The sequence below is a fragment of the Garra rufa genome, chromosome 7, assembly GCF_049309525.1.
Source record: "Garra rufa chromosome 7, GarRuf1.0, whole genome shotgun sequence".
Lineage (NCBI taxonomy): Eukaryota > Metazoa > Chordata > Actinopteri > Cypriniformes > Cyprinidae > Garra > Garra rufa.
Genome location: NC_133367.1, coordinates 30703086 through 30715548, shown reverse-complemented (window position 1 = coordinate 30715548; position 12463 = coordinate 30703086). Strand labels below are relative to the sequence as shown.

Genomic DNA, 12463 nt, shown 5'->3' with positions numbered 1-12463 from the left:
GCTTCACAAGCACTAATAAAGAATGAGCAGGTAGGTGTGTCCAAACTTTGAAATATTTTCCTGCTCGTTAACCTCATATCGACACCTTTGGGTTTCCAGTCGTTGTCATTAGATATGATGAGACTTTAATCCTGAGATTAAACCGCAGAGAAGGTTTGATAGATGAGAGGAGGTCAGGCACACATCACGGATGGGAAATGGAGTTTACAGAATAATAGAAGAGAAGGGCAGGGGAGAGGAGGATTAAAAAGGAAGGTCTGTAACGAGGGAGCTGATCGGGAAAGACACAGATAAGGAGAGAGAAGAGGAAAAAAGGATTTTTGAAAATCGAGCTACACACAGAGCAGTTACCGAGTGTGTGAGCGTGACAGACAGACGGGGAAAGACACCGAATAAAGAAGCGAGCAGTTGTGTCAGGTTTCATCTTCATCATTGGCATTGCTGCTCATCTGCCTGCTGAATGAGACACGCAGAAACACACACTGACGCGTTCAAACTCTGTCCGTCTTCCTGTAGTTTCAGTGAGTCGTTAGTGTCTGTCAGGCCGCTGAGGTTTTAATTTGATTGATGGTGATTCATTGCTGTTTAATTCATCACAGTGCTGATTGATGCTCTCACCTTTGTGTTCCCACAGTACTACGAGATGTCCTACGGGCTCAACATTGAGATGCACAAACAGGTAAGGCAAACCTGCTAAACTGTTTTGCTTGTGGTATTTTAGCACTGGAAAACAACATCTTATTTTCTGCTCACACTGCACACAAATCAGATTATCAGGACTGCAGCTATGCACAATACTGTGCATATTTTGTGTAATGCCCCAAATGATTAAAAAAACTACTTCCGTTTACACTTTTAACACAAAAAGATGTGGTTTGGATCCGGTTGGTAAATGTATGATTTAATTTGATCTCACCGTTCACGCATGTCACACATATGAATGAGGTTTATTAAAGTTGAATAATAATTCATGATGTAACACATATGGATGCTGTTTGGATTCAGTTTGTACATTTCTGGTTTCATGTAATCTGACCATTCACACTTGTAACACACACAGATGTGGTTTGTGCACATCTGATTTCATGTAATCTGACCATTCACACTTGTAACACATGGATTCGATTTTGATTTAGTTAATACACATTTGATTTAATGTAATCTGACCGTTTACACTCGTAACACATATGGATGCAGTTTGGATCCGGTTTGTACACATTTGATTTCATGTAATCTGGCCGGTCACACTTGTAACCCATATAGATTCGGTTTTGTTTTAGTTAGTACACATTTGATTTAATGTAATCTGACCGTTCACACTTGTAACACAAATTAATGCGGTTTGGATTCGGTTTGTACACATCTGATTTCATGTAATCTTGCCGGTCACACTTGTAACACACATGAATGCGGTTTAGATTAGGGTTTGTACATGTCTGATTTAAAGCAATTTGACCGTTCACACATGTAACACACATGGATGTGGTTTGGATTTGGTTTGTATACATCTGATTTCAAGTAATCTGAACATTCACACTTGTAACACATATGGATGCGGTTTGGATCTGTTTCATAAACATCCGATTTCTTACGATCTGACCATAGGCACTCGCAACACAAAAAGGATGTGGTTTGAATCTGGTTTATAAATGTCTGATTTCATGTGATCTGACCATTCACACTTGGAATATATATGGATTCGGTTTGTACAGTTCTGATTTCATGTAATCTGGCTGTTCATACTCGTAATACATATGGATGTGGTTTGGATTCAGTTTGTACACTTCTGATTTCATGTGATCTGACCAGTCACACTTGGAATATATGTGGATTTAGTTTGTACACTTCTGATTTCATGTAATCTGACCGTTTACACTTGTAACACGTATAGACGCAGTTTGAATCCGGTTTATAAATGTCTGATTTCATGTGGTCTGACCATTTACACTTATAACAGACATGGATGTGGTTTGGATTCGGGTTTGTACGTGTAATATATATGTATGTAGTTTGAATCTATTTGAGAAAAACTGATTTAATTCATTTTTAGTTGTTACATAAATTAAATATAATTAAATTTGTATTGTATTTGTTATTATAAAATATTTTTGTATTAACACTGACATACTTGAAAATAATGAATAGTTTTCCCTATGAATAATTTAATGGATCATCCTCCACAAACAAGCACACTGACATCTAAAATGAGGAACTAGACCATGCACATTGTGTTCAACGTGATACCTGATTTGCATAATTCCTTTTGAGAATCGGTTACTGAAACCACATACACATGCGAGTGCAAATAAACAACGCTATCAGTAGGCGCAATTCATTCTCAATGAATTCCCCCATGTGTGTTGGGCAATGAAATGGTTATAATGGGGTTTTAGGGAGGGTCAGAATACTCCTGATGCTCACATTCACACATTCATAACATCATGAACACACACATGCTTTTTGGAGACCTACATGAAAATTAATATTAATAATGTAATAAAAATGCAAAAATATTAAATGTAAAAATTGATTACATTATATTATATAATTATATTAAATTGGAACAGGTGATTCTATCCATTTTCTTACAACATGCAATCCATGAACAAACTTTGGGTGGTTTAGTGTTAGTATCTCTTGTAAGAATAGGCAGCACTTGTGTGTCTGTCTTTCCTTTCCTCTGACTGATTTCCCTCTAAATCAGTCTTTCCCAGCATCAGCGGCGTGTGAAGAAGGGGGTAATCATACACGCTGTCTGTGTGAGCTGGAACACATGAATGGAGAGTGATGAAAGAAGATAGAAAGAGAAAAAAGACACTGGAAGAGAGATAAACCTAGTATCAGGATAAAAGTTTGGTTAAGAACTGCCCACTTACAACAAGACATATGAAGCAAGCACCTCAATTTTTGTTTTTATGTGTCGTTTGTGGGTGGGGCAGGGCGTGTGGCTGGTTATCAGTGGGCGGGGTTTTGGTCCTAATGCTTTAATATTCAACAAACTGATTTGCCTCCTAATAGGATTCACACATCTCTCTGTCTCCTGTAATCCTGCTTTTATCGTAGTGGTTTTAGGTTTTTCCTGTCTGTCTCTCTAGGTCTCACTCCTGTCTCTGTTCATTACAAACAATGGATTAAGACTGGCTATGAGGGGAGGCTAGACTGAGATCAACATGGGTCAATGTGTGTGTGTGTGTGTGTGTGTGTGTGTGTGTGTGTGTGTGTGTGTGTGTGTGTGTGTGTGTGTGTGTGTGTGTGTGTGTGCGCGTGTGTGTGCGCGTGCGTGTGTCCGTTGGCTGCTGTGTGAAATTGCCACATGGTTTTCAGCAGTGCTGTGATGATGTTTGCACGAGTGGCATCTCAATCATAGTTCACCGCATCTGAATAGATGTTCACTGAATTCCTAAATACATGCTAAATACAATCTGTGTGTGTGTGTGTGTGTGTGTGTGTGTGTGTGTGTGTGTGTGTGTGAGAGAGAGAGAGAGAGAGAGAGAGAGAGAGAGAGAAAGGTGGGATAGTGGACAAAAAAAAAACAGCACAACCATAAAAAAGTGGAAATATAAAGCCACACACACACACACACACACACACACACACACACACACACACACACACACGTGCACCTTCAAAGTGATTCCCCCAGATGCAGGTTTGTTCTTATCAGCCTGCCCTCTTTATGTCTAATGGAGCCTCTCTCTCTCTTTCTCTGTCTCTTTCTCTCTCGCTCTTCAAACATTTAAAGGCAAATATTAAGCAATGACGCTCTAATCACTGATTGTGGTCACAGGCACAGAGGTATTCAATAAAGCCCTCATTTTCTCTTCTCCTCATCTGTCACACTGCTCTCTCTCTCTCAGTCGCTGTGTCTCTTTCGCCCCCTGTCTCTCTCTATCTGTGCTTGTTCTCTCTCTTAAATTCCCTCCTTCTCTCATTTTGGCTCGCTCTAGTGCTCGCTCTCTCCTTTTCTCTCTCTTTCCCTCGCTCTCTCTCTTTCTCTGGGCAGCGTGCCAGCCTCTCTTCCCCTGGCGCTCTGCCAGTATCCCCCTCTCCTCCCTCCTCTCCTCGCTCTCCCTCTCTTTCTCTCTGATTGATGGCCCTTCCATTCGGAAAAAGGAAGAAAAGAAACAGAACGAGGGAGGAAAGGAGAGCAGTAAAGCACTGAAAATCAGACACACTCACAAAGGAGGACACGAGCACACATATATGCACAAAACCCTACACACATGCAGAGGCTCATGGGTAATTAAATGTGCAGAGGGGAAGAGCACTTAAAGAGGGGGGATGTGGACACATTCCTGCACATGTGTGCACAAACAAATATAAATACACAAACTCACACACACCGTTTAGGGGCATCTGACACTTTTTTATTTTAAGTAAATGTATCTATTAACTTTAAAAATGTTATATATTATTTATTTAATTTTCATTTAAATGTTTATATTTCTTATTTATATTTAAATTTGAGCATCAGTCCAGTTGATTCATGCGCAAATATTATACTCGCCCATTTAATTAGTGCAGACAGGTTAGAACTGTGAATGCGGCCACCTTTCTGACATGCAAACATGTCATGAAGTCATGTAGATTTATTGAAAATATGACTCATTCTAGTTCGATGGTGGAAAGTTAATAACTGTTGAACACACACAAAGCAAATCTATGCAAATGTGGAGACATGTTCATGCACTCACGTGAATTCTGGGTAAATATATGTGCACACACAAGCAGCGGGGCATCGGCACCTACTCAGGTCCTTTTGATCGAGTGACAAAGCCATTATGCTAAAAGGTTGGCACCCTGGGACTTCCTCGCAAACATGCACACACATCTTGTTTTCTTTCTCTGTTTCTTCATTTCCCTCCTGCGCGCTCTCTCTCTCTTTCTCAAACACACTCGGTTTCATTCCAAACGGGTTACATCACTCGCTCCCTCAACCTCATTATACACAAATGAGCTCTGTTTCACTCGCGCGCACACTCACGCACACAATCTGCAGATGTTCAGCATCACTGCTACACTGTGTCCCAACAAAAATGCAAACAACCCGAACACGCTTCCGTTCACTCGTCTGCAGTCTCATATGGCAGGAGTAACAAGTATTCTGCCAGGTAGTAATAATATTTCCAGCTAATGCAAAATATAACCTGATTTCCTGATTTCCATAAGCTAATATAATATCCAATACACTTAGATAGATAGATAGATAGATAGATAGATAGATAGATAGATAGATAGATAGATAGATAGATAGATAGATAGATAGATAGATAGATAGACAGACAAACGGAGATAGATTGTTGTACAGATGGTTAGATGGATGGACGGACGGTTAGATAGATAAAAGTGTAATTTTTTACAGCGTTCTGAATTTTGTTTAATGTATTATGTGTCGGTGTCCAGATTAAAATAGCTCTGCTATGAACACAGAGCTCTAAAACACAGGTTTGCTTTGCTCTTCATGTAGGTATTAGAGTGCACTTAGAGGTCTGCTGTGTTTCTGTGCCTCCATCACCGCAAATACTCCTCCATTAGAGTGTGTGTGTGTTAGAGAGAATCACAGAGCCTTATCATAGGACAGAAAGAAAAGAATGAAAAAAACAGTAAAAAGAGGATAATGGCCAGAGTATGAAGGTGTATGGAGACTGGGCACCACGAGGAACGCCTTGAAAGGAACGTGTGTGTGTGTGTGTGTGTGTGTGTGTGTGTGTGTGTGTGTGTGTGTGTGCGTGTGTGCGCGAGTGAAAGTAATTAACTGTTCATGTGTTGCAGCGTGTGTGAAACACTTGTCTGCCTGTCTGTTGTTTTTCTTAGTGAGACTATAATTAAACGTGTGTGTGTGTTTGTGTGCTCTGTTGCAAGGAGATTGAGACTATTCAAGCTATTCAGCATGAAGAGCTCTTTCTCTCTCTCTCTCTCTCTCTCTCTCTCTCTCTCTCTCACACACACACACACACACACACACACACACACACACACACACACACACACACACACAGAGCCAAGGAAAATGACTGAATGAATAGAACTCAACACACACACAAACTAGACATATATTTTCTGAAGAGCATACTGTATAAGTGTCACTTGTAAAACTCATGTAAAACTCACTGCCTCAATTGTATGTGGTTGCTAAGGTGTTCTAAGTGGTTGTTAGGGTGCCCTGGGTGATTACTAGGGTGTTGCTGGGCATTTCTACAGTGTGTTCTGGGTGGTTGCTAAAATATCTTTAAGTTAATTTCTAAGGTATTTTGTGTGGTTGCTAGGGGGTTGGTAGGATTTTCAGGTTTTCTGGGTGGTTTTAGGTTGTTGTGAATGGTTTTCAAGAATGGATAGGGTGTCCTGAGTGGTTTCTAGGGTATCACCGTTGGGTTAAGGTTTCCTGAGCATTGCTAGGCTGTTCTGTGTGGTAAATGCATTTACTATGCATCATCTCATTACTATGGTGTTCTGCAAGGTTGCTATGCAATTATGAGCGTCTTGGTGGTTGCTAGGGTGTTTTTAGTGGTTGCTAGGATGCCATGGGTGTTTTTAATGCATTGCTAGGGTGTTCTGTTTGATAGTAGCTTGTTCCTTTACACTTGGTAGGGCGTTGCTTCATACATAGTTCTTGGTGGTTGCAAAGGTGATTTTGTATGGTTGCTAGGTGATTGCTTGACTGTTCTTGCTATGCCATTATGAGTGTTTTTGGCAGTGCTAGGGTGTTCTGTTTGGTAGTAGCATGTTGTTATGCAGTTGATCGGGTGTTGATGCATAGTTCTTGGTGGTTGCTAGGATGTCATGAGTGTTTTTTAACACATTGTTATGTTGTTCTGTTTGATAGTAGCTTGTTGCTTTGCAGTTGATAGGGTATTGCTGCGTAGTCATTGGTGGTTACTACGGTGTTTTAAGTGGTTGCTAGGATGTTATGAGTGTTTTTTTCACACTGCTAGGTTGTGCTGTTTGATGGTAACTTGTTGCTTTGCAGTTGATACAGAAATAGTTCTTGCTTCATAAATAGTTCTTGCTGGTTGCTAGGGTGTTTCTGTTTGGTTGCTAGGTGATTGTTAGAGTGTTCTTGGTGGTTGCTAAGGGTTTGTTTCAGCTCATTGCTATGGTGTTCTGAAAGGTTGCTATACCATTATGAGTGTTTAGCAGTGCTAGGATGTTTTGTTTGGTAGTAGAATTGCTAGAGTTGCTATGCTGTTGATAGGGTGTTGCGGCGTAGTTATTGATGGTTACTAGGGTGTTCTGGGTGGTTGCTAGGATGTCATGAGTGCTGTTTAACACATTGCTAGGTTGTTCTGTTTGATAGTAGCTTGTTGCTTTGCAGTTGATTGGGTGTTGTTTCAAACATAGTTCTTGGTGGTTGCTAGGGTATTATGAGTCTTTCAGCTTATTTGCTTTGGTTTCTGCAAGGTTGCTATGTTATTATGAGTGTTTTGTAGTGCTAGGGTGTTTTGTTTGGTAGTAGCTTGTTGCTATGCAGTTGATAGGGTCTTGTGGCGTAGTTATTGATGGTTACTAGGGTGTTCTGGGTGGTTGCTAGGATGTCATGAGTGCTGTTTAACACATAGGTTGTTCTGTTTGATAGTAGCTTGTTGCTTTGCAGTTGATTGGGTGTTGTTTCAAACATAGTTCTTGGTGGTTGCTAGGGTATTATGAGTCTTTCAGCTTATTTGCTACGGTTTCTGCAAGGTTGCTATGTTATTATGGGTGTTTTGTAGTGCTAGGGGGTTTTGTTTGATAGTAGCTTGTTGCTTTGCAGTTGATTGGGTGTTGTTTCAAACATAGTTCTTGGTGGTTGCTAGGGTATTATGAGTCTTTCAGCTTATTTGCTATGGTTTCTGCAAGGTTGCTATGTTATTATGAATGTTTTGTAGTGCTAGGGTGTTTTGTTTGGTGGTAGCATGTTGCTATGCAGTTGATAGGGTGTTGCTGGTTGTTCTTGGTGGTTGCTAGGATGTCATAATTGGTTTTTAACACATTGCTAGGTTGTTCTGTTTGATAGTATCTTGTTGCTTCGCAGTTGATAGGGTGTTTCTTTATACATAGTTCTTGGTTTGCTAAATGGCTGCGTGTTATTGGTGGTTGCTAGGGTTTTATGAGTATTTTAGCTCATTGCTAGGCTGTTCTTGGTGGTTGCTAGGGTTTTATGAGTGTTTGTAGCTCATTGCTAGGGTGTTCTCGGTGGTTTCTAGGGTTTTATGAGTGTTTGTAGCTCATTGCTAGGGTGTTCTCAGTGGTTGCTATGGTTTTATGAGTGTTTTAGCTAAATGATAGGGTGTTCTTGGTGGTTGCTAGGGTTTTATGAGTGTTTTAGCTTATTGCTATGGTGTTCTGCATGTGTTTTTTTTTTTGCATTGTTAGAGTGTTTTGTTTGGTAGTAGCATGTTGCTATGCAGTTGCAGGGTGTTGCTGCATAGTTCTTGGTCGTTACTAGGGCGTTTTGGGTGGTTGCTAGGATGTCATTAGTGGTTTTTAATGCATTGCTAGGTTGTTCTGTTTGACAGTAGCTTGTTGCTTTGCAGTTGGTAGGGTGTTGCTTCATACATAGTTCTTGGTGTTTGCTAAATGGTTGCTGGAGTGTTCATGGTTGTTACATTGGTCTTATAAGTTTTTTTTAGATCATTTCTAGGGTGTTCTTAGTGGTTGCTAAGGTGTTTCAGCTCATTGCCTTGGTTTTCTGCATTGACAGAGTGTTTTTGGCATTGCTAGTGTGTTGTTTTTAAAAGTATCACGTTGCTTTGCAGTTGATAGGATGTTACATATTATTGGTGGTTGCTAGGGGATTTCTATGGTGTTCTGGGTGGTTGCTAGGATGCTAAAGTGTTTTTAACACATTGCTAAGGTGTTTTGTGTGATAGTAGTTTGTTGATAGGGTGTTGCTACATATATTGTTCTTGGTTGCTAGAGTGTTCTTGGTGGTTACTAGGGTTTTTTGAGTGTTTTTTTTAGTTAATTTCTAGGGTGCTAGGTAATTTTTGTATGGTTGCTAGGGTTATCTTGGTGGTTGCATGGGTCGTTAGGAATAGTTTTTATCATTCATGTCCACAAAATTGCATTTAACCTATATCTTCCATCTGAGCTGTGCTAAATGGCCTTCATTTCATTATTATCTGTCACTCTCTTTCTCTGTTTTGTGTATCTTTTGTTGCTTAGACATCATTGTCATCATTGAATATAATCTAAAATGAAACCATTTGTGTGCTTGGGAATTGAGAGCCCAGTGCAGTTGTACAGGTTTATCACTGTCAGTGTTTTCTCTTCTAATGGAGCGTGTGTACGTGTGTGTTCTCTTGCAGGCGGAGATCGTGAAGCGACTCAGTGCTATCTGTGCTCAAATCATCCCTTTCCTCTCTCAGGAGGTACGCTGACAGTGATTGACAACTCATCAGGGTTCTGGGGTCTTCTCCCACAGGCATACACACTCACACACACAGTTATTTCCCCCCTCCCCGTCAGACTGATTCAACCTCAATACGGCAGACAGCTTCTAGATTTTAACGACCCCATCTTACATCTCTGACTAAACAAGGATTGCTGATATCCTGCGTTTTTTAACGAAGCCGCAAACTCCTGCCGCGTTCAGTTACCGAAAGTCGTCTGCGATGACTTGATGAGCTCGGGTTGCAAATTCAAGCTTGAGTCCAGCATCACTGTTTGCTTTATTAGCAACACTGCTGCTAGGCTCCAAAGTTGCACAATTGAACCAAAAGTTCAACAATGACTCACTTTACCTTTCAAATGAGTCAAAAGATCCAATTCTAGTCATTCATATACAAATGGAAGACTTCTTGATGACAATAAACTAATTATAGGGATAGTTCACCCCAAAAAAGGTAATCTTTTATCCATCCTCCACTTGTTCCAAACCTATATGAGTTTCTTTCTTCTGCTAAACACACAAAAAAAAGATATTTTGAAGAATGTTGATAATCAAACATTTGAGGGTAGCCACTGACTTCCATGGAATGGAAAATAAAAACGATGAAAGTCAATGGCTGCCGTCAGCTGTTTGGTTGAAGGTAGCCAAACAGTTGAAGGTAGCCATTGGTTTTCATATTACGGAAAAAATTAATATGAAAGTCAATGGTTACTGTAATTTGTTTGGTTGACAGTAGCCAAACAGTTGGACAGTAGACAAACTGTCAGCTGTTTGGTTGGCAGAAGCCAAACAGTTGATAGTAGCCAGTGGCTTTTGTATTATGGAAAAAGATACTATAGAAGTCAATGGCTACCGGCAGCTGTTTGGTTGACAGTAGCCAAAGAGTTGACGGTAGCCAATGGCTTTCATATTTTGAAAAAAAAAAAAAAAAAAAAAATGCTATGGAAGTCATTGGCTATCATCAGCTGTTTGGTTGAAGGTAGCCAAACAGTTGAAGGTAGCCATTGGCTTTCATATCATAGAAATAAATACTTTGGAAGTCAATGGCTACCGTCAGCTGTTTGGTTGGCAGAAGCCAAACAGTTGATGGTTGCCACTGGTTTTTATATTATGGAAAAAATACTATGAAAGTCAATGGCTACCATCAGCTGTTTGGTTGGCAGAAGCCAAACAGTTAACAGTAGCCACTGGCTTTTGTATTATGGAAAAAATACTATGGAAGTCAATGGCTACGTTCAGCTGTTTGGTTTATGGTAACCAAACAGCTGATGGTAGCCAATGGATTTCATATTTTGGAAAAAAAAATACTAAGGTAGTCAATGGCTGGTGGTAGCTGTTTGGTTGACAGTAGCCAAATAGTTAACGGTAGCCACTGACTTTCATATTAAGGAAAAAATTACTATGAAAGTCAATGGCTACCATTATTGTTTGGCTGATGGTAGCCAAACAGTTGACGGTAGCGATTGACTTTCATATTATGAAAAAAGTACAATGGAAGTCAGTGGCTACAGTCAGCTGTTTGGTCTACAGTAGCCAAACAGTTAACGGTAGCCATTGACTTTAATATTATGGGAAAAAATTACTATGAAAGTCAATGGCTACCATCATTGTTTGGTTGATGGTAGCCAAACAGTTCATGGTAGCCACTGACTTCCATATTAAGGAAAAAATTACTATGGAAGTCAATGGCTACCATCATCTATTCGGTTGATGGTAACCAAACAGTTGACGGTAGCCATTGGCTTTTATATTTAGGAAAAAAATACTATTGTAGTTGATGGGAACCGTCAGCTGTTTGGTTGACGGTAACTATTGACTTTCATATTATGGAAAAAATTACACTGGAAGTCAATGGCTACCATCGTCTGTTTGGTTGTTGGTAACCAAACAGTTGACGTTAGCCATTGACATTAATATTATGGAAAAAAATTACAATATAAAACAATGGCTACCATCAACTGTTTGGATTACGATAGCCAAACAGTTGACTGTAGCCATTGACTTTCATATTTTGGAAAAAAAAAATACTATAGAAATCAATCGGTACCGTCAGCTCTTTACTTGATGGTAGCCAAATAGTTCATGGTAGCCACTGACTCCATATTAAGGAAAAAGTTACTATGGAAGTCAATGGCTACCATCATCTATTCGGTTGATGGTAACCAAACAGTTGACAGTAGCCATTGGCTTTCATATTTTGGTAAAAAAAAATATTGAAGTTGATGGGAACCGTCAGCTGTTTGGTTGACAGTAGCCATTGTCTTTTATATTATAGAAAAAAATTCTTTGAAATCAATGGCTACCGTCAGCTGTTTGGTTGACAGTAGCCAAACAGATGACAGTAGCCACTGGCTTTCATATTATGACAAAAAATGGCTACCATCAGCTGTTTAGTTTACCAACATTCTTCAAAATATCTTCTTTTGTGTTCAAGAGAAGAAAAACTCAAACCGGAACAAGTGGAAGATGCATACATTTTTATTTTTGGGTGAACTATCCCTTGTATAGTGATATGTTGCTAGTTTCCACAAATTTGCATGAAGGGTAGAAGGAGAACTTCACTAGAAACAAGCTCTTGAGATTCGGCTGTTGGATTAGTGTGGATGGCTAAGACTGGAATGGCTTGTTTTGTGTCCCAACTTATTCAAAGCTCCAGTTCCCTTGTTGAAGAGCCATAGATCCATTGTTATCTTCAAAGCTTTGGAGCTGCAGTCCTCTGGAGTCTACAGTGGGCTGCATGAACGCACACTATGAATTAATGCAACTCACCTTTAGAGTTCAAAACAACCGAAATGGAAAAGGAGAAAGGATTAACATAATTTCTCAAAAAAATTAGCTAGATTCACCCATTAATCAGCCACATTTCTGTTATTCTGACTAAATAAAAGGAAAACTTTTATTGTAGTTTATGTACGACTTCTGTAAATAACATATCTGTTTACCGTTCATTTTTCTGATGTCTGTTTGTAAATATAACCTTTTATATAATGTATACTGATAGAGCTCCCTTTCATTACATGAGGATAACTGTGGTCCAATAAAACGTCTGGAATGGATCCTCATTTTAAATGAGGAGGATTTATTTGGGCAGATGAG

At 39.6% G+C, this 12463-nt stretch overlaps 1 protein-coding gene across 2 annotated transcripts in view; it reads left to right on the top strand.

Moving 5' to 3' along the window:
• The window catches only part of tle2b (TLE family member 2, transcriptional corepressor b), a 68744-nt gene that overhangs the window by 26972 nt on the left and 29309 nt on the right, over positions 1–12463 (top strand). For both annotated transcript variants that reach the window (XM_073844852.1, XM_073844851.1), the window contains exons 4-5: positions 635–679; positions 9285–9347. In XM_073844852.1, the coding sequence (XP_073700953.1) occupies positions 635–679; positions 9285–9347 (108 nt within the window). The remainder of the gene's footprint in view (positions 1–634; positions 680–9284; positions 9348–12463) is intronic.